This window comes from Cryptotermes secundus, unplaced genomic scaffold (genome assembly GCF_002891405.2).
Source record: "Cryptotermes secundus unplaced genomic scaffold, Csec_1.0 scaffold349, whole genome shotgun sequence".
NCBI lineage: Eukaryota > Metazoa > Arthropoda > Insecta > Blattodea > Kalotermitidae > Cryptotermes > Cryptotermes secundus.
Genome location: NW_019739217.1, coordinates 341,425 through 364,979, shown reverse-complemented (window position 1 = coordinate 364,979; position 23,555 = coordinate 341,425). Strand labels below are relative to the sequence as shown.

The window sequence follows — 23,555 nt, the reverse complement described above, 5'->3', positions numbered from 1 at the left end:
TGAACTTCAGGAAAATTATCATATTAAAGACAAATACAAGGGAGGAAATTTGATCGAATTTTTTAATTTCTGAACTCTGAGCAATTTCCAAATTTAAAGAAATTTGCTTGTAAATTTATCTCCATTTTTGGGACGACATATCTGTGTGAACAAACTTTTTCCCAGACGAAGTACGCCAAGTCGAAATACGGGGCAAATTTATCCAATGAACATTTAAAGTCGCTACTTGTGATTAGCGTTTCAAAATTTGAACCTCAATTTAATCAGATTTTAAGAATGCAAAAAGAGTTCCATCATTCACATTAATTGTTTTATTATAATTTGTGATGAAATATGAGCATTTGCTGCTACTGTCTGTTGTCATTAATATGCGATAATTTATTCTCACGTACTTTGTATTTAGTTTACGAAATTCTGTGCTTTCAATAAAACTCATATACCTAGAGTTATTAATTTCTCATTTTATCTGGCCCGTTGAAAGTGCTGAATTACCTAAGATGGCCGCGGTTCGAAAATTTGGAGACCCCTGCTCTAGAGAAACACTTCCTGTATGAAACTCTTGCCATTAAAAGGTAGAGCTATTCCTCTAACGGGCCGTGGAGGCCCACAGGTTTCTGAGACTCGACAGTCGTCTCACAGATGGCGGTGATGCTGTCAGCCTTACGCGCCGGTCGCCCCTTACCCACAGGGAAATTCCTAGGACTCATTTCTGTTAGAGCCTGAGTCGACCCCACGGCCATAGTGAGGCTGGAAGGATTAGGTTAATAAAAGAAAAATTCAATGACCTCATCGGGAATTGAACCCGCGACTTTCCGGCTTGTAGCACAGTGTCGCTACCGCGTGCCTTTTGGCGTTACTTCATACAATTATTTAAGTGTACAAACAATACTGAGCACCTCTTCCCAAGCGGCATCACCTCCAAGTTGTGTTCGTGAGGTACCCGGTTCGAATTGCGGCCAGAACACTCATTATCCTGACCGAGGACAGTCGTGGTTTCACGCAGTCCCACCAGATGAACGACGGGACGAGGTAATTTAAAGAATCTGAGGTTCTCACAGCGGTGGTTATGGGGAGCTACAGCGTAGTCCGCTGAGACTCAACTGGCATTTCGGAGGAAAATGCTGCTTGGCTTTTCTTCGACCAGGAAAATTGAGGCTACGTTCCTCCGAATTGTATGTTCATTTTCAACGGACTACACGGCGTCATACCCAGAAGACAGAACTCTTCGCGATAATTTGTCCCTGTATTTAATTAAGCACCAAGCCTTGAAACGTATGGGGGAGTGGAGGTACAGTTACAAGGAATCTTAACCTCAGCACTAGATAGAGGCGAATGGTCAGCTTCATGCCCTGGCCGCTTTACCACTGGCGTAATAACCCCCAGTAGCCAATGGAGAAGGTGATGGGTGTGTCCCCAAACTTGTCTGGAAGCTGTGGAACAGAGAAATGTCTCTTGCCCTTGCGTTCAGACAGTAGCCTCGTCACTGGACCGACTGAGTACGGTGCCTGCAATATAATACTTAAAGTAACGAATTCGAGCAAAAATTTCTAAGGAACATTCGTAACAGACGTGGTTCAAATTTCATGCATAATATTCCGATATAATTTAAACATGCTATTGATTTCGGACGTTTCGGACTCTATATTTTTTTCCCCCATTGGCGCTACAGCCCTCATTTGGGCCTAGGCCTGCCTCCATGAAACTCTCCATTTCACTTCGGTTTTACTAGATCTTAGACATACGATAGGACTCCTTGGGCGGGTGATCAGCTCGTGGCAAGGCCTCTACCTGTACACAAACACAGAAAAACGCACACAAACATCCATGCCCTGAGTGGGATTCGAACTCACAATCCCGGCTTCCAAGCGAGCGAAGGCAGTGCATGCCTTAGACCGCTCGGCTACCGTGACCGGCTCTGACTCTCTGTAGTACCTTCAAAATACGTGTAGTCTCCTGCGTGTGAAGCAAACAGCGCGACGAGGGAATTTGGATACCAACTCAACATTTTCTCTAGGGCAGAGGAAAACCACGGAATATTTTGATGGATTTGTCTGGCAGCAGGACCTTTCCGGATGCAAGGGGACTTCTAGCCAGCAGTCCGGCATTTGAATACGCGAACCGTAACTGTGCTGTTGCTTTATTTTGAAATTTGTACAGATCTCTCGTTCATAGTTTGTTCGAGAGTCGCGCCCAGGCCGCTTTACCCCCGGTACCCATTGCATAAGAGGCTGGGTAGGTCCCAGAGCCGGCCCAGGCATTGTGAAGAAGAGAAAAATCTCTTGCATTCTGCCGGGAATCGAACCCTGGTCGTCCAGCCCGTCGCTATACCGACTGAGCTATCACATACTGCACGTTTCTGCTGAACTAACGGTACCGCCAGACACTGTGCGAGCAGTCCCGTAGTTCGACACATATGACTCGACGCGACCGGTACACACGCACGGCCAGAAACAAGTGCTGTTGTCTCACCGGCACTTCACTTACATCGCAAGTGGATACTCTGCCCGAACCTGATTATAATGAACATTCATGTCACAAGTTCAAGGGGACGCCGTTCACTGACCGTAAGCGCGACAGAGCCTGATGTAAGCCAGTAAAATTGTCCCTGTGCACCGCGCTATGAAGACGTGTGGGAGAGTGGAGGTGAAGGTCCGCTGTTCTTTACCTCGGCACTAGATGGAGGTGAGCGGTGAGCTTCTCGCCCCAGCCTCTTTACACCTGGGGAAAAAGCCCCCGATACCCATTGGATAGGAGGATGGGTGGGCACCAGAGCCGGTCTGGACGCTGTGAAAACGAGAACAATATCTTGCCTTAGCAAGAATCGTCCAGCCCCGTAGCCCATATCCGTACCGACTGCTCACTCAGTCACTCTCGGAGCTGAGTCCTTCTTCAGGAGCCGCCAACTGTGCAGCTACTCAACTTCCCAGCAATGTATGGAATCCGAAGGTTCATTACCGTGTGAACAAGAGCCCTGCACTCGGCCCCTATACTGAGTCAGATGAATCCAATCCATCCCATTCCATTCTCTCTCTCTCTCTCTCTAAGATCCATCTTAATATTGTCCACAAACCTACGTCTTGGCCTTCCCAGTGGTTTCTTTCCTTTTCTCTCTCCCACCAATATCCTACATGCATTCAAACTCTCCCCCATTCGTGCTACATGCCCTGTCCATCGCATCCTCCTTGACTTGATCATTTTAATTATACTTGGAGAAGAGTACAAGTTATGAAGCTCCTCATTATGTAGTTTTCTCCAGCCTCCCGTCACTTCATCTCTCTTTTGTCCAAATATTCTCAACACCCTGTTCAGAGACATCCTCAGTCTATGTTCCTCCCTTAATGTCAGAAACCAAGTTTCACGCCCACACAGAACCACAGGCAAAATTATAGTTTGTATATTCATTTTTTTATGATTTTGGACAACAGACGAGAAGACAAAAGGTTCTGGACTAAACGGTAGCAAGTATTACCCGAGGTCAATCGCCTCTTTAATTTCCTCCTGGATCAGGGTTAGATTTGTTATCGTCGTTCCCAAATACCTGAACTGTGCCACATTTTCAAAATATCTGTTAGCTGTCTTTATGGCATTATTTTGCCCTGCATTTTGGTGACGAGACAGTAACATATACTTAGTTTTCTCTGTGTTTACTTCTAGAGCAGCCTCCTTACTAGCGTCAATTAAAGTTTGTGTTTTTTTTTCTTTACGATATATATATATTTATATTACCACCCAGTAGATTCATATCATCAGTATAGACCAGCAGCTGATGTGTCTTNGTCTAAGGCATGAACTGTCTTCGCCCGCTTGAACACTGGGATCGTGTGTTCGAATCACTCTCAAAGCATGGATGTCTGTTTGCGTTTATTCTGTTTGTGTTGTTCTGTGTGTAGGTGGCGGCCTTGCGACGGGCTGATCCCCCGTTCAAGGAGTCATACCGACTGTGTACAGGATTAAGAAACTGAAAAAGCGGCCAAGGTCCAATAGAAGGTCTGTAGAGACATAGATAGATATAAATATGCTTACTTACTTTGGGTGGTTGCGCCTTAAGTAGTAAAGCTTATGATTTCTGTTCCGAGGGTCACTGGCTCGAATTTCGACTGAGGAATCAGCTAGGTTCGAAAAGTGAGCTGTACTGCCCACTGAGAGGCGGTGGGATGAACCAGTGGGCGCTACGTGGAAGGGGGGGGCGATAGAGAAGCGTTGGAGGTGGGCCCATCCAAGCGTATTTACGATTTAGAAGTGACTTTAGACCAGACATTGGGGAATTGGTCGCTCGGTCGCTATAGACTACGGGCCAAGGAATTTGTATGGTTCAAATCGCCTGAATGAAGCGCGCAAGTGATGCGCGAGTCCACTGTACAGTAATCGATATTTCATGTTTCCAGGTCGAGTGGCGTTCGAGAAGTTGACAGAACTCGACTATAGAGGCAGCACTTACTACACAGTGAAGAACCTCTCTCTCTACGAATGCCAAGGATGGTGTCGCGAGGAGCCCGACTGCCAGGCTGCTTCGTTCAGGTACATACGTGTACATCACTGACTCCATAGCTCAGTCGGTATACCGGCCAGCTGCGAGCAGGGCAGGCGAGGTTCGACTTCCCGGCAGGTACAAGATATATTTTTTCTAATCCACAACGTCCAGACTTGCTGTGAGGGTCCATACACCCTCCTACCCAATGAGTATTAGTGGTAAAGAGGACTGGGGCGTGAAGCTGATCATTCACCTTCGTCTAGTGCTGAGGTCAAGGATGGTGGAGCTGTACCTCCACTATCCAGTATGACTTCATGGCTTCGTGCTTAATTAAGCACAGTGACCACTTTTGCCTCTTACCAAATACAGTCCTACTGCTAAAGAATGGGATGGTACAACACACTTGGAACGTGTGCGGAAGACCTGCACCACTGATGTCAAAATCACTTTCCCACTTGTCCCGAGGCTCACTCGCCCAATATTAAACAAGTTCCGTTTTAAAGCTTCTATATGGTATCGGGCACACGCTAGCGCAGTTGTTGAGGCAGTATACTACAAGCCGGAAGGTCGCGGGTTCAATTCTCGGTGAGGTCATTTGATTTTTCAATTGACCTAATCCTTCCAGCCGCACTATGGCCCTGGGGTCGACTCAGCCCCAAACAGAAATGAGTACCAAGAATCTTCATGGGGGATAAAGGGTGGCCAGGCCGTACGACTGACAACCTCACCGCCAACTGTGTGAGCCTCGATGTCTCACATCCCTATCAGCCTCCACGTTCTTTTACAGGGATAGTTTTTTTTTTACCTTCTTTATCTGGTACCATCTGTGTGTAAACTCTCTAAACGTCCATTTTGCAGCTTCGTGGTGAATCCGCTGACTCCGATACAAGAGACACTGTGTCAGTTGCAGAATGAAACTTCAGCCAACAACCCAACTGCAGTGCCACAAAGATCCGTTAACCTCTATTACATGGTCAAGATGCAGTTACGATCAGGTAAATTGTATAATTCTTGTTAAGAGAAGATATAATATTGTTATAACAAGTAATTTATTATTGAAGCTGTTTAAGAGTTCAAAATAAATGACCCATGATATTGCTACTGCACTTGAAGAAGATAACTGTCTCACTGGAACTGAATCCGCCACACAAGATATTCAGAAGCTTTACAAAACCTGGAGGCTCATGACCGTTTTCACAAGACCCCACTGGTCCCTATTCTTGGCCAGAAGAAACCACTTAACACAACCCAGCCAACTTTTCTAGGATACATTTCAGCATCATCCCCCAGTTTACGTTTAGGTCTTCCAACAACAAATTAAAAAAAAAAAAAAAGTAATATAAGTTGTTCTAATCTCTTGTACTGAAAATAAACTTTTGTTTTCTTATTTTAACACAGTTGAGTCTATTGTGTTCTTTTCTTTATGTAAATTTTAACAATTTGGAAAAAAAATACAGATCTGTTCAGTTGGGACCCTTATAAAATGCTGAAACAAAAGACTTTATTTTCCGAAATGATCTCTCCCGAATGCAACACAATGAATTAGGTTCAGAATCCAAGTAATATTAAGCATAATATTTCATATGATTTTAGTGATTAAAGACGGAGTTTGGATTGGTGTTCAGATTTACTGAACTCTTGCAACTCGTAACTACAAGTAAGGATAATGCTCTCACTGTTCTACACATTTCACGAGTCGCTACAGAACACACTATGTCTTCTCAGTCTGGTAGTCTTCACTAGCCGTTGCTTCAACTGAGGACGTTCCCCTTCCTCTGGGTTCCCTAACTGTGCCCGGGCTCAGCTACCAGCTTCTCACAGCAACAGTTCACAACAATTGAACTCCAGCGGTTATCTAACTAACTTACCAACCAAAGTCAAAATCAAAGTTATGTTACGACCGACGGTCAGTCGATCAGTCTGTCACGATGTCAAACACCCATCTGGGGCCCATGATCAATTTTTTATGAGCGTCACACAGTTGCTGGTTTGTTCATGTGGGGCACCCTCTCTGACGAGAGGACGGGTCTGTCTGTCGAATACAATCGCTACTGGTGCTCGCCAGCACAGTAATTTTGCTTTCATGAGTTTTAATTCAATTTCTGTGATCTCCATGATTGTGTCTTCTTGGCTGTCCCATTGAGCTCATCATGATCTGCAGAAATGTCTTCGTGTCTACTGTGAACATTTTCACAGAAAGTTAGATGGCCCTGCTTATAACATCTCAGCACAGACCGTTCCCCTGTTGCAGTGCAACTGTTGCCTAGCGATGGCATGACGTATTCCTCCACTGTTGCATGCGCAGCCATCGGCATGGACTGCGCAGAAAACACCATTCCTATACTGTTGTTTACAGGCCACTGCCTAGTAACGGGATCTACATGTCATAATATCGTCGACACATCCCTTTTGGAAGATCACCACTTTTTAACAAAGCCATGGTTGGATGCTGTGGAAATGGTCGCTGAATCTTGCCTCATGTGTTGTTGAAACGTGCACGATTTCAGTTATCTTAGTTCACGAACAATATTCTGCTGACTGCAAACCGTACAGGACAAAAATACATAATAAAGAATTATTTAGTGTACCGTGAATGGCAATGCTACAAGCAGGTAGGTCGCGGGTTCGAGTCCCAATGAGGTGGATTTATTTCAATTTACATACTCCTTCCAGTCGCACTATGACCATTGGGTTGATTCAGCCTCTAACAGAAATGAGTACCAGGAATCTTCCTGGGGGGTAAAGGGCGGCCGGCGCATAAGTTAGTTCGACAATCTCACCGCCATCTGTGAGCCGACTGTTTAGAAAAATGTGTGAGCCTCAATGTCTAAAAAACATGGGCCTTCACCGCCTGTTACAGGGATGGCTTTACCTTTACCATGGCTGGTAAAACTACAGTGAAGCATTTCTGTGTATATTCAAATAATGAGCCGACAAATGAACACTTTACTTTCAGCGAAAACAATTTGATGACACGTCATCATGGGTGTCAGAAGAGGTGTGGAGAAGTCAGTCATCCGCCTCCCCTCAAGTCTTGGAGAGAAAATCAAAAGAGGTTAAAAATGAAGTAAATGTACGCAAAATTAAAATTATTTTCAAAAACTTATTCTTCTCTTCTGAATACTCTAAGGCAATTAGGAAACCTCCCTTAAACGGCTCAAACGAAAGTGTGTAAGGAAATTTCTCTGGCTGCAAACCCGTGTCTCCCAGAAAAACAAAACAATTCGTGTTGCGTCCACGCAAGTCACTAACAACGAAACTAGCATTGCGGGTATGGAGGCAAGGGCTGTGATATGCTTCAGGTACTTCAGTTGGGCCCATGCCACAGCTGTGTCTATACCCCCATACATTCAGAACTCTTACATTCCCGCATCAATTGGCTTAACAAGTAAAATATATTTTACAAAATAAGAAATGAGTAAATACTCATGATTAAACACGACTAAAGACTAACAAACGACGCAATTCCTTGGAACAAGAGCGCCTCTTGAGATGCTAAGAGCCGCTCATCTACCCTAGAAAAACTGGAAAGAAACCCTAATAAATCTTAACATTTAATAATTTTCTATTCCGCTTTACAAAAAAAATAGTTCCTGGTTGTGTCAAGGAATATAATACACAAAATTATAATCTTACCTGCTGCTTTGTATGAGTCTAGATCTCGCATACTAGAGAAAGACTGCGTGTGTTTGAGGATGTGGAGCTGAAGAAAATTGTACTTGGACCTAAAGGCACAGAAGTAGCCGATCACAGTGACCGGTCGCGCAGTCTAAGGCATGAACTCTCTCCGCTCGCTCGAACGCTGGGATCGTGGGTTCGAATCCCACTCAAGGCATGGATGTCTGTGTGCGTTTATTCTGTGTGTAGGTAGCGGCCTTGCGATGGGCTGATCCCTCGTCCAAGGAGTCCTACCGACTGCGTATAGGATTAAGAAACTGAAAAGCGGCCAAGGTCCAACAGAGGGCTGTAGAGCCATAGGTAGGTAGGTAAAGGCAAATAAGTAACGAGGGAATGGAAAAAATATACAATATTTTGAATTTTCGTCCATTATTACACTACAACGATCAGACTAATGACAATGACATTGGCAGGGTATGCAAGATACATGGGGAGACTCGAAATGTATTCGAAATTTTGGATTGAAAACATGGAAGGAAGAGAGACAAATTGGAAGACCTATGTGTAGATGGGCGAACAATATTAAAATTGATATTAAAAGAGACTGAGTGGACCTGGAATAGTTTTGTTCAGGATACAGACAAATGGCGAGCTCTAGTGAACATGGTAATGAACCTTCAGGTTTCATATACGGTAAGGTAAGTTCCTGGCTACATGAGCTACCATCTGATTTTCATTAAGAAAGGTTGTGCTCCATCTGTATCAGTCTGTGGTTCAGGCTGTCTCACATGCAATGTTTGTGTTGCAGATAATGTTTGTCTCAGGCCTTGGGCTTTCGAACGAGTTCCTAACAAAATGATTCGAGGCCTCGACAATGTTCTCATCTACACGTCGACAAAAGAAACGTGTCTAGCTGCCTGCTTAAATGAGGTACGTGATCTGCAAATTTTGTGTATCTGGCTCACTTGTCTTCATTTGTAAAGGAAGCAGTCATTGTGTGTGTCTCCCGCCGTCTCTGTAAAAACTCTATTTTTGCCCTCTTTCCTAAAGTAAACTTATGCGACCTCTATACTAGTGCGTCTGTCAATCCCCCACCCCAACCAATCTTTATGAAACTTGATATGTACTCGTACATCATGGCACCTAAGCCTATCTTCACGGCGTAATCATAAATCCCTTCCATCAGAGGCTCTGTGTCTGTGTGTGTATCCCTCCCATTGTTGCTAGACAACGGCTCGGTAAACACGTTCCCCGGTGCAGAATATACGCAACAGTAGAAGAACTGTTGGACACGTGTGTCAATGGGTCTGTGTGTGTGTATCCCCCTGTATCGTTGCTGGGTGACAAATCGATAAAGACTTTCCCGCTGCAGTGAAAAATTGCTGGAGGTGTCGTTTTCTATACGGTCCGTATCATATCAAAGTAAAGTAGGCGATCAGTTCTTACAAAACTTCTTGTGATACGGTTACCCGCTAATAGAGGTCACACTGCCATTTTCATTACTAAATTAATCCCTTCAAATAGGGGAGGAGCGGTTCTCAAATTATGATCTGGCGCAACAATGTGTAGCAGTTCAATTCTATTTGCCCCACAGCTTGGGGAACACTCTTAAGTGAGTAGTAAGTTGCTGTTGGCCTCACCAGCACAGCCCAATGGGACTCATATTTGATTGCTCCGGGAGCCTTGAGAGCTCTGATGCAGCCGCTCACACTCAGGTTGGGCATCAATTGCTGCTGGCCCTCACCAGCACAGCCCAACGTGACTCATGTTTATGGCTCCAGGAGCCTTGAGAGCTCTGATGCAGCCGCTCACACTCAGGTTGGGCGTCAATTGCTGGACGCAATTTCATCCGTGGGTGTGTGAGGAAGGCATTCGGACTGAATTATAAGACAGATTTGGGTGACTTCAGGTATAAGGTATCAGCAGTGGTAGCTCAGGTGCGGTAAAACATCCCATTCAAGGATTTCAGTAAAACACCAGTGACATGCACACAGGCATGTGAGAGCGGAGCACTGGCTGCGGTATACTAGAATTATTATTAGTTGTTAGGGCGAGTTCGACTGCCTGTTGAAGAGTTGTACAACTGGAATACAACGACGTGTAGTCCGTTGAAAGTCGACTGACGTTTCGGAGGAACATGTTGCCGCCATTGCCAGGGCCGCAGGATAAGCCAGGATACCAGGGTGAGACAGGTAGCAAGCAGAGCTCCTGAAGATGGAGGCGACCTGTTCCTCTGAAACGTCGGTTGTTTTCTTGTTGCTCACAGCACAACACATGCATATGAAGGGTAAAGCTATACAGGCCGAGAGGCCCATAGGGTTATGAGACGTTGAGGCTCCCAACATTTTCTAGACAATCGGCTCACAAATGGCGGTATGAACATCCACTGCCTCCGATCCCGCACTACAGATCCTTGGCTACACCGCGAGAAAAATGCGTGTTAAAGTTTTAGGTTTCTTGGGAAATTGTTCTTTGTGTGAGATTTGATATGATTTTGTTTGTGTGCGTGTGTGAGCGAGGAACCTCATGTAGATGTACAGTCTACTCTTGGGTAATTTCATCGTGTGGGTGTGGGCAGTGTTCCATGTGTTTCGGAGGCATATACTGCCTCCATCCTGAGGGTTCTGAGTCGACATCAAAACCGAACCACTATGAAAATCTAAGATGACAGTAGGAACCCCGTGTAAATATTGGGCTGTGCAGAATCAGCATTAATATAAGGGACGATTCTGCAGCAGCAGAACATAATACAGGTTTGATTCAGGTTCTGACATGGAAAGAAGTTGATGACGTGTCGAACCGAATTTAAAGGCAACTGCAAAGTGGTTCAGTGTCACACACATCTGTATCGCTGTGAAACCACAGAAGCTAAAAGAAAGACGTGTAGTCGGTACAGCTTAGCGAGTGATCGAAATGGTACAACGGCAGGATCGCACGTGTCCCTGCTTGAGGCACCTGTAAAAGCGTATACTTCTTAAATTTTATTCAAATGTCCCATTTAATGATGCAATAAATTCCAGTAAAAGTGTATTAATTTCATTCCGTCTAAAGGTATTTGATAAATAACTTCACATCACGACACATAACAACAAATAATTGTATACAACAGCGGCGATTCATGACTTACTTTTCTTGTATGGCTCATCTACATATATCGAAATTTAATGCAACGCATTCGACAATGGTTTGTTCTTTCTCGCGGATGGTCACGGAAATCCCATAAAGCACACATAAAAATACTTAATAATAATCTAAGGTTACAACTGTTAACTTGTACGAAATAGCGTTACATTTTGTGCAAATTTCTACAAGTTGTGAAGTTGTTAACTTACTTGAGTGTCGGTTCCTTGATGATCACGTGAGCACTTTCACAAGAATCCTGTCATTAATATTTAATTTTCACCTCTTAACTTCGTCAGAATCACCAGTATTTCTAAATGATCCTGTTTCCTAAAACACAATATAATTTCCATATATTCATGTCCTTAAACACAAATGCACTTCCATCAGAACACAACACACAGATCATTTTCCCTTATCTGACCCGCATTGACATCTACCAATAATGGCACAGATTCCAGTCTTAAACAGTACGGCCTTATCTTTGCTACAATAAATCACGATTGCACATTATCACGTACATTACACCACAAAATACAGAGTAGGGCGCAGAAACTTCCTTTTTGTGAAGACGCTTTGTGAAGGGAAGGGAGGTCGCAGAAAAGTGGGGATAGGCTCGGCGAACGCAGCAGTCGCGGAAGTTTCTGTCTAATACCCCTCAGTAGGAAACATGAGGTCGACGAGTGAGCAGCGTGCGTTTGCTGTCGAAGCCTAATTTTCGAACAACCATTCCTACGTGGCGGTGCAGCGTGCGCTCCGTTCTCACTTCGGAATTAAAGCCAGAGGTCCGGTTCCCGACCGGAAATCAATTGTTTTGTGGGTAGAGAACTTTAGAACAACCGGGAGTGTGGTGAAAAAATCATCAGAACGACAACGGACCGTTACGACCTCAGAAAATGTGGAGGCAGTTCGACAGTCGATTTTGAGATCTCCAAGATGCTCCGCTCGCAGACATGCAGTCGCCCTAGACATATCCAATCGTTCAATGCGCCGAATTCTTCACGAATATCTTAATTTCCATCCCTATAAGATGGTTTGTTGTGCAAGAATTGTGACCACGTGATTTCCAGAACCGAATAATGGCGTTCGAAACGTTATTGGAAACTTTATCCCCTGACGCACTTGCTTTCTTTAGTGATGAGGCACATTTTCACCTATCCGGATATGTCAACAAGCAGAATATGCGCTATTGGAGTGGTAACAATCCCAGAGAGCTCCATGAGAGGCCACTTCACAGTGATAAGGTGACAGTATGGTGTGCGTTGTCGAGAGTTGGAGTTATTGGCCCTAATTTTTTTGAAGAAGACAATCATGCAGTTACTGTCAATTCACAGCGGTATGTGGACATGATTAAAAAATTTCGAACCAGCTCTTGAAGAAATGCATCTAGGAAATGTCTAGTTCCAACAGGATGGTGCCACGGCCCACACAGCCCGAGCTTCGATGACAGTTCTGAGGGCAAAGTTCCCCGGATGGCTCATCTCGCTTCGAGGTGACATCCCGTGGGCAGCGCACTCACCTGATCTAACGCCCTGTGATTTGTTTTTATGGGGATACCTCAAGGCAGAGGTTTTAAACATCGCCCCACAAATCTGCTTCAGCTGAAGAATGTTATTCGGCAGGAATTAGTCCAAATTCCGGTGCACATGTTGGAACGTGCAGAGGGGAACTTCAGAAAACGATTGCATCAGTGCATAGAGGACGGTGTTTAAAACATGATCTAAAACTTTAAAGTATGTTCTCTCGTTAGCTAAACATAAATTTTGTTTATCAGCAATAATTTTTCTTTTATTCGCGTTCAAAAAACGGAAGTTTCTGTGTCCCATTCTGTATTCACTGACTCATTAAAAAAATCCAAACACACCCTTTTCCGCTACTGGTAACGGCATACTGATGTACTGTCAATTTGGATATTTAGCCGTGGTACTGCAGCTAAAAATGCAGCCATTGCAGTAAATATTCCTATTACGTGAACAGAACGTTTGATATATTATCTTAATCCCCATTTGCTATGATAACATTTTGTTTTGCTCAGTTTAAGAAGGAAGCGTTTGTCAAATTTCTCCTTAGCAGACACATTTCAACGTAACCTCTTCCACCACTAGCAGAAAGAAAATTCATGGTGACCAACCCTATCTGGCTCCGAACGCGTAAGAACCGGACCCATTCTGTCAATAGTTACATCGTTGTTGCATAGGATCATACGTTTCACTTAGTTTAGCATCCTGTCCTGGTAGGTGGACATGCACTGTGGAGGACCAATAATGTGTGAGCATGAACTACTAGAGACAAATGGTAGTGTGTAGTAGGCCCATTGCTGTCTACCTTATGTCGAAGCTGTTGCACAAATTATGCAAGTTGTAGGTACATTAATGCAGGTGTCTCTTACGAAAAGCAGCCAATGAATATCAATGTATCACACCCTGCGTGGGCACCACCAGGACAATTTCTTTGAAAAGAATGGCCAGTTTTCCGGGAAAGGTTAGCCAAAAATTAACTTAAAAACTTAAGTCGTTTAAGAGCATTCTTATCGACCGCCCTGACTTTTAGTGTTTGTTTTTAATTCGTTTATTTGGCTTTTGGCTTTGCCTAAATTGTTATTAATAATTTGTATATTTTGGTAGTCGGGATAACACATTATAGCGACTGGCTACGAGCTGGATGGCCAAGATGCTAATCCCGACAGAGGCAAGATTTTTCTCCTGTCCATGTCGTCCATACCACTACCGGGGCTCAAGCAATCATCTATTCAATGGGTGGTGGGGGTTCTTTCCTCGGGGCTAAAGCTGGCGGGTTGTGTATCTGCTACCTCGCCTCCAACTAGTGCAAATGTCATGAATACAGGATCTATAAATTACTCCCTTATACTTCTTAATGGCGCAGTCGAGCCAATGTTTTACCAAACTGTGTTGGTAGAAGTCTGAAAATGCCGTTGTACTGTTGGAAAATTGTTTAAAATATACAGAGTAGAAACATGTATATGCAAAGTATAGGGAAGGGCATACACTTAGTTGCTCACTCTTGTAATTGATTCTTTTAAGAGGCAAATAGTTACTTTTTTTTGGGCTTAATGAAATACTATATGTCGTGAACGTTTCCTGTTTTAAGCTGGTCAAATGACCTACATCATTGTGGTTTGCACCATGTTTTTCTTATGGGTAATTGTGATCACAGTTGTATTGTCCTTAGGGTAGAAATGGCCTTTAGCAACTTGGTAGACACTGTATCAGTAGAATGCCCAACACACATTAAAAGGGAACTGTTACAATGTACATTCATATATTAGTCCCTGCATGTATCATTGGAAACGGTGGATATAGCACTGGAAATAGCTTCCTCAAAGTGATGCCCTCTGTAACGGTGTCTACCCAATTCTGAGCAAATTAATTGAGTCAATACCATCACGTCCCATTTATTTGAGACCCATTTTAATATTATTCTTCCATCTGGGCATATGTTTTCCAAATCATCTCTTTTCTTCAGGTATTCTGACCATGATTTCATGTGCATCTCTTTTCTCTCCTATATGAATACCATGATGTATCTCTCTCCCTCATTGATTTGGTCATCCTAACAATGTCTGGCAAGAAGTAAAAATTATAAAGCTCCTCAGTATGTAGTTTCACCGTCCTTCTGTTACTTCATCCCTCTTGGGTATCAGCCAACAACTAACAGAATTAGTATTTATTTCTTACAGATATAGGAATAATTTTATACTATATATAAAGGGGGCACATGGTAGCATAGTTGGTTGAAGCTGCAAGCTAGAAGGTCTCAGGCTCAGTTCCTAACGAGGTCATTGGATTTTTTAGTTGACCTAATCCTTTCAGCTGGGTCGAATCAACCTCTAAGAGAAATGAGTACCGGGAATTTTCCTGGGAGTAAAGGGCGGTCAGCTGGTGCTTAAGGCTGACAACCTCAACACCATCTGTGAGCTGATTGTCTAGAAAATGTGGAAGCCTCCATGTCTCACAACCCTATGGGCCTCCACAGTCTGTTACAGGGATAGGTCTACCTTCTTATATTTCTATTTAATGTGATTTAAACATGTTCTCTTCCCAGCATCGCTTCACTTGCCGCTCTGTGGAGTATAATTACGTCACGCTGCAATGTCATCTCAGCGATTCAGATCGGCGCACCACTGGACAATATGTTCAGTTTGTTGATGCTCCAGGAGTTGACTATTTTGAAAATCTCTGCCTTAAGGGTAAGTTAAAATAGTTTTTCAGACGACAGAGTCATGAAGCAGGCCTGTTTTACATTAAGTAAGAATCATATAATTATTGAGTGTTCAAGATTTGGCAGCAGCCAGTAGTACTCCTGAAGCACTTCTGAATAGATCTCTGCCAATTAAGTCTCAGTATCAAAGTTTAGCTTTTCTGTCGCTCGTTTGTGAACAGCTGCTGAGTGACGACAGAGAACTACCATTACAAGTACTGTGTAGTCTAGTAAAGGTTTATGGATTTCTTGGAGAAAAGTACTGCCTTGTTCAAGTTGAAGAGTAAAGCAAGCAAGGTACAAGCAAAAAGCCAGCAGAAAGCAAATTGTTATCAAAATAGCACTGCCATGACAACCTCAGCTCCAACAGGATTGTGCTGTATTACGGCTGAATTCAGAGCCCAAGAATATTTTGTTGTCATTGTAAATCACTGAATATATTGATATCTTTAGGTTGAAAATAAATTCAGGACTAATTACTATATTGTTGTTGACATTCTCATGAATGTCCTTTGTTGAAGTGAAGGTGAAAGAAAGAAAGAAGAAAGAAATCATGTTCAAGTGTAAATGAAAGATTGTTTGCTTAATGCCCAAGGCCCAAGCACAGAACAGACCCCCGACAAGGGCAGAAGTTTTAGGATATAAACTTATTTAACTGTGAAACCTGACATGATTACAGAAAAATCTTAAGGGTTTACTCATACCTATGATGGTGTGGGGGTTGGGGGTAAGCTAGATGTCTGTCCCTCCCTGGATTCTATGGAAAAAGAAAGTAATTCAGAATTAAAGGCGAAGAAAATACAGTGGAACCTCGCTTAACGAGTATAATTCATTCCAGAATCTTACTCATAATGTGAAACACTCGTTAAGCGAAACAATTTTTCACGTATAAATTAATGTAAAATACGATAATGTGTTCCATGCCAAAAAAAAATACTAAAAAAATTTTATGTATAACGTTTATTCAAAGAAAATTATATATACATTGTTAAGGAGCATGAATTATCTTCATCTTTTCTTCTATGCGGAATGAACCAACCTGGAATGCGAATTCGATTTGCAGAAAAAAATGATTAGTTTATTATTTATGATACATTTCCAATTCTTTTTTACTAGAAAGCTGTCTAGAGACATTTGTTTTTGCCGACACTTCAAAATTTGGTGAAAATGCGACACAGCATTATCATTAAATAAATTTGTAGCACACATAGCCACTGCCTTATTAGGGTGATGCTTCTCAATGTACGATGCAACAGTTTCCCATGCTTTCAGCATTTCTCTTATTGTGCCAGAAGATTGTTGCTTTGCTGTTACCTCCTCCTCCTCCTCCTCCTCCTCTGAGAAACTCTCGTCCACAACTTCTTGCTGTGAAACACAATGCAACACCATATCGTGCAAATTTTTGATGTAGACCGATTGTGAGCCACGCTCGCACCTCATTCTCGCTTTTCAATGAATTTACGTTTAATTTCTATGGTTATTTTTATTCTCTTATGGTTGTCTTTTTGCGGCTTTTTCTTCAGGGACATTTTTGCAAGGGTTATTAAACTTTGCACAAAAAAAAAATCACAAATAATGTCTGAACACAAGTTTGGAAAAATGTGTGATCACAAGCGACACTAAGATGCTAGCGGAACGAGTGCTAAACACAGACTGAGGTAGCAAGCGCACAATCCGGGACTTCCCCTCTTGTCACTCATTATGCGAAATGTCGCTTGTTAAGCGAGTCATTTTTTTACAATTTGTTTTGCTTGTTATGCGAATTACTCGTTATGAGAGGTGCTCGTTAAGTGAGGTTCCACTGTATATTAAATATTACTAAAAAGGAATCTTGAATGCAATTTGCTGCATCATCTGTTTCAAAGTCTACATCTCTAAGAGAGATCTGTAGAAATGTTCTTAAATGGCTTAAAGGTCTGGCAATAGACCCTCTGGTTGCTACACCCTTGGAGGAAATTCTGGCACTGACAACCTCCCCCCCCACACACACACAAATCCTGAATGTAAGTGCCCTCTTTTGGAAAGAATCTTGCCACTTACTGCCCTTTTATAGACAATTATGGTGCTGGCTACCACCCTCTGAAAAGAGCCCTGGCATTACACATGTACATAGCCAATAAACTGTGAGTTAGCTCATGGATTCCATTATTAAGAATGATTGGAAATAAAAGGAGATATTCTGCAGCCTAAGGACATGCTTATTTGGCAGTCACTGTCATAAGTACATCAGTTTTTAACCCCCCCCCCAAAGCGGCCTCCGCAGTCTAGAGGTAATGTTCCCACCTCATGACTTGTAGTACGTGGGTTCAAATACCCGGCGGAGGTCGTCGAATTTCTAAGGGCGGAAAAACTCAGGGAACAAGTCCTCCGGGAGGGACTTTAAGCCGTGGGTACTGTGTCGTAGCTTAACGGCACGTTAAAGAACCTCATATCCCCAAAGGAGGTCACTGAGCCAAAATTGCAGACGTTTGCCGCCCGACAGCAGTCACTAATACCTCCGGTAGATGGGGCAAGCATTATAGATACCTCTCAGCTAGTAGAGCCGGTCTCGCTGGCTGGGCAGGACTGATGGTAAGCACCAGTACCGGTAGGATATAGAGACTGGTAGAAATCGTAGAGGGAAGCACAATGGACCAATACAGGTCTCAGTGTATGGGGAAACTCACCCCCCCCCAAATATGTCTTTCTTAAGCTTTTATAATGAAATTAAAATTTCTTTGTACTTATGAAAATGTCTCCTTGACAATTATGTGATTTTTAAATTTCAGCCAACCAGGCTTGCAAAGCGAAAAGACAGTTCCAGGTACCTCGCATTGGAGTAAATGAAGACAAAGTGTCACAATATGCCAGTCTACATTACTATGTCGATAAGGAATTACAGGTATGTATGGGCTTACAGTGCTGTTAATACGACAGAAAAGAATAACCACTTTCTAGAAGTTAAACTTTGTAACTAGGCCCAGAGAACTGACCCCCTCCCACCTCCCCAAGACAATGATTGTCTAGCTTTGTAGCTTACTAGAAAATTTAGTAAAGTTCTAGAGAAATCTACAGCATTTGTAGCTGGTAGTATGTAGAATAGCTTTCTATTGGAAAATAATTAAAAAACCATTATTTAAATGATTCTTTTGGCTTGGGTTTTTACAGGTACAGTATTTTCTGTAAATTAACTTTTGATTGAAGCACAAAATTGACATTTATGGAGACAAAAATCAGTAATGCATTACAACAGACAGGCCACTAAAATCACTAGCCATTGTCAAAATATTTTAGATCTTATAAATGGGTTTCTTTGCCTTTGGTTCATAGCTGATAATGCACTATTAGGTAACCTGATCTTAAATTTTAATTACCACTGATTTGAAATTCTGTCACCTGACCATCTGAATAAAACTTCAATCCTTCTCCTCCTCCTCCTCCTCCTCCTCAGACATTTCTGCTTGGGTTGCCTAGCAACAAAGCCTCTCCAATATTTCGGTCTTCCAAAGGTCCTCCATTTCACTGTGTTCCATGACCTTCATATTTTGTATGCACCATCTTTCCTAACCTGCTGTTCCCATATTGAACTGATCTTGCTTACAGACATTTTCTTTATAGGTTCGTGTTAAAATTTTCTTTGGCATTGTACCTTCATTTATCCTTAAAAGATGTCCATACATTGTATTTTCTTATTTATCAATTTATGTTCCAAGATGTCTGTCTTTAACTTCTCTCTGTTTTGCATGAATTATTCTTCATTTTTTTCTCCCTTTTGTAGTTCTTAAAAAATCTCCTCTCTGCTGCTGTTAGTCAACTAATATCTTCCTTGGCCCACATTCATCTTTCTGCTCAGTGCATTTGACTCTTATTCATCTCTAAAATGTTCTCATCTGTACAGAAATAGCCCAAGTCCTACAGAACCAGGTCAAGGTCAAATTATAATACCATGTATTGTCCAAAATCACTTTAATGTCACTGATTAATGAATTAACTGCCAGGTGACCAGCGAGTCAGCATGCCAACTTGCCTGTGAGATTGAAAATGAGTTCCTATGCAGATCATTTCTCTACCGAGGCGCACCTGTTGGTACTTCTTACAACTGCCAGCTATTCCACCTAGACCACAAGACATTGCCTGATGGACCAAGCACGTACCTCAATGCTGAACGACCACTCATTGATAACGGAGAACGAGTCGGCACTTACTACGAGAATTTCTGTGAGAGTATGTATGTCGACAGTTACAGTCTAACATCTAGTATGTATAGAAAAGTAACTCCCCCCCCATTTTTTTTACTACTGATCCAATACAGAAGATTCAGGAGTACCATAAAATTTACTGCATACTGTTGCCAACATGTACAGTAACCATGGGCCATTTTTTCTTATGATCCTGTGAGTAAACTCTGATTTCTTAATTTGAATGTCATTCCTTTCGTTAAGGTTTTAGCTTCTCTCTTTGGTGATGTTGACAGGGAAGCAATCATATTCAGGGTGAGGAACAGGTACTTCTTGTTCTTATATAAACTAGGGTGCACCCACAGTAATATGTTCATCATAGCTCATGTACCAAAGGACTAATTTCCAGGTTTTTGAATACTGAGAGTTAACTATAAGGTAAAGTTGTCCCTGTGTTTAACTAATTAAGCACTATGCCATGAAGACATATGGGGGGAGTGGATGTATAGATCCACGTTTTCTTGACCTCGGCACTAGTTAGAGGTGAATGGTCAGTGTAGTGCCCTTGCCGCTTTACCTCTGGGGAAAGAGGCCCCTGTAACCATTGGATAGGAGGCTGGCTGGGTCCCAGAGCTGGTCCGGACAACATGGAGAAGAGCAAATTCTTGACGCTACTGGGACTTGAACTCCGGCCCCTCGGTCGTCCAGCCCATAGTCAGTTGCTATACCAACTGCGCTATCCCAGCACTTAGGATGTAACTGTAGGTTCTGAAATTTGAAACTACCCTGTAAGTGAATGAAAACACAACAATAAAAGTAAGAACTTAATTACATTTGAATATACAGCAGGGGATATGTAACTAACTTATGAATTGGGATTTATAAAATGATACTTATATTTATGAATGTATTTGACTCCGGTGCAATTGGTAAAAAAAAACATGAGTGCATTTTCTGAGAAGCTCCTGTGTTGTTTATATATATTAAAAGCAAAAACCAAACAAAAGAAGCCTTCTGATGTTTCCAAGTACATATTGTCACATATCAGAGTGATTCTTCATGGGGTTTGGATTGGATATTGGATTTATTGACCACTTACAGATTGTAACTACATAGAACTATAACAACACTATCACTGATTTGAGCACTGTATGATTCACTAGAGCACAGAGTCTAGTGTTCTCAGTCTGTTATTACAAGTAACTATTAACAGTCTCACTGAATTACACACTGCAAATATCACTGTAACTACAGTACACATGAAGTCCTCTCACTCTACACATTTTCTGGTAACAAATTTTAACAGTGGAGATTCTTAAGTCCTCTCATAACAGACTCCTGTACAGAATTGACTTAAGCTCTAACATTGTCCCTTTCTTATAACATCTCATCATGGACAAAGTAGGAAACACACTGTCTTTCAACAGTACCTCCATTTGTTGCATCACTTTGTTGCTGCAGAAATGTGTTCCCCGAACCATTCTGTAGCAGCAAGTGTCTATTCCAGCTTATCAAGAATCTGTCACTAGCAACAGATGTCATTCTGCTGTTTGGTTTGCAGGCATTGCCTCAAACAAGTCTGTATGCCCCATTATTCAAATGTGAAATAGAATTCCCTTCATTTTGTACTAGTTCCTGTTTAAAAGCAAATTAAAACAAACTTTATCTTTTGACATTGGACACAGTTTTCCAAATGAAGCCCTGCGATAATCTGGCCCTGCCATATCTGAAGAATGAACAATACTTGAACTTTGCTGCTTGAAGCCTAAAATTCACTTAAATGTGATTTAAGAAATAGTTCCCACCTCACAGAAAACACTGTGTAGGTCTAAGGTTAAGACCCATCAGTTAATGATATTTAAGGAAACAAGTGCCATTTATTTTGAGATTCATGCAGAATGAAACAGATACATTTTGTGGACAAAATGCAGAGATTTGGGGGGATGAAGCAAATAGTACCTATATACAAGTAACCACTGTGCTTCAAGGGGTTACAAGAAACTGGAGAATATTAATTAGGTGCTTCACATTTTATACTAATGATATGCTGGTTTTGGAGTTCAGTCAAGAAGACTGACTTAGTTAAGCATACAGTGCAGAAACAAGAAAATAATATAGAATTTTGTGTGGATAACCTCTTGGAAAGAGATCACTTCACAAACTGACATTTTGTTGAAAATTAATACTAGCAAATTTTATGATAATATGTAGTGGGGCAGTAAGTGGGACTAATCTGGCTCAGTATGGGGTATAAGGACAAGCTTCTAGCTATTAGCAGGAGGTTAAAACAAAGGCAATTCATGTTGCTTGCATTCAAGAGATATGTACTTCTCTTCTTGATTGGAAACTTAAATCTTTTTTCTGTGTGTGTGTGTGTTCTTGGTACCTCTAGGCAAATGCTTTAACAATCCTACAGATAGATATAACAGAATCCCAAGTGCATGAAGATAGAAGCTGTGAATGGATGTGGGTAACAATGAAAAATTTAATCATTTAAATGCCAGGCTCTAACATAGAACAGCCTGCTAGAAATGGCAAGCAAGGCTGTTTAAGGATGACTGCAGATACATTAAGGATGAATGTAGATGTATAGAGAACCCTACGAAACTTTCCTCATATAACCCTCCAACAACAACCGAAATATTTCAAGTGAAAGCCTGTCCATTCCTCCAGACATCAACATGCCACATTTAAAGTCATCATTAGTCAGAAATGGTATATACTAAATTATTAAAAATAAGCTGAACTCCTTTGCTGTGGCAGTTTCAGTCCAAGCACCTGAAGCCAGTCTAGACAGTACATGATTTGCAAAAGGTTAAAACCTGCAGTATCTCAAGTGGCCTTTTGAATAAAATTCTCTCTGTTATTTTTGCAGAGACAGCTAGCAACCCACATGAAAACTTACCACCAGAAATTAACACCACAGTGGATCCATCTTTGAACAATTTAACTCGCAATGATATCAACTGTGATAAAACTGGAACATGTTATGATGGTAAGTCTGAGTACTACTTCAAAATGTGTAGATTACAATTAGTATAGTTTGAAGTATACAAATTTGGTGATGCTGAGTAAATGTATGTTAAGAGTGTTATTTTAATAAATGTAGGGCAATAGAGCCCATAACTTGTCCAAACGCATAATATGGCGGACGCAACAACGGCCAGTAATAAGTCTGCGGAGGATTTTGTGGATTTGACTAAAGAGGAATGTGATTTTAAATGCGAAGGTTGCATTAAATATAAAATTGAGTTAACGAAATTTATTTCTGAATTAAAATCAGCAATGAAAGTTATTGAAATCCTGAAGGAAGACCAAAAAACTGATGTATTAATGGATAGATTAGTCACAAATGCACGTAGCCATGAAGAAGTTTTCCAACTATCGCTAAGTGCTGAAAATTGGACGCATATACCTGTGCATTCACAAGAGATGGATTCTGTTAGCTATAGTAAAATTACAGAAACGACGATAAGAACTACAAATAGTTTTGGAGTCTTACATAACCTAGAAAAGGATCAGCCTAGGCAAATCGAGAAGAGTAAGATGAGAAGTCACAAATCTAATGCAACGAACCAAGATTCAACTGCAAAGGAACCTATTTCATCAAGGACTAGTAGATACAAGAAAGCAGAAGACCTGTTGCCAGAATTTCATATCCCTGTGATAGTGAATGATTGTGTCCCTTGTAGTACTTATTCAAAGTTTTCAGAAAACGATTTGTCTGCAGTTAAAAGTGGTGACAGTGATACTGACATGCAAATTTCAAACAAAAATGCAAGTCTAGAGCAGAATCTTCTAGTTGATAAGACTAAACATTTAATTTTATTCATTGGTGATAGCCATATTAGAGACTGTGTAGATAAGATCAAAGACAACTTAACTAAAATGTCCAGAGTAATAGGATTTGTCAAGCCAGGAGCTGACATAAGTAACTTATCTACCACGGCAGAGTCTATGGTTGAATCCTT

The 23,555-nt window shown here is 41.8% G+C and overlaps 1 protein-coding gene across 4 annotated transcripts in view; it reads left to right on the top strand.

The window, feature by feature from the left end:
• Positions 1 to 23,555, top strand: part of LOC111871709 — a 95,028-nt gene that overhangs the window by 53,632 nt on the left and 17,841 nt on the right. For all 4 annotated transcript variants that reach the window (XM_033754367.1, XM_023864984.2, XM_023864983.2 and 1 more), the window contains exons 3-9: positions 4,386 to 4,518; positions 5,330 to 5,466; positions 8,898 to 9,019; positions 15,272 to 15,416; positions 18,196 to 18,308; positions 19,405 to 19,630; positions 22,460 to 22,579. In XM_033754367.1, the coding sequence (XP_033610258.1) occupies positions 4,386 to 4,518; positions 5,330 to 5,466; positions 8,898 to 9,019; positions 15,272 to 15,416; positions 18,196 to 18,308; positions 19,405 to 19,630; positions 22,460 to 22,579 (996 nt within the window). The remainder of the gene's footprint in view (positions 1 to 4,385; positions 4,519 to 5,329; positions 5,467 to 8,897; positions 9,020 to 15,271; positions 15,417 to 18,195; positions 18,309 to 19,404; positions 19,631 to 22,459; positions 22,580 to 23,555) is intronic.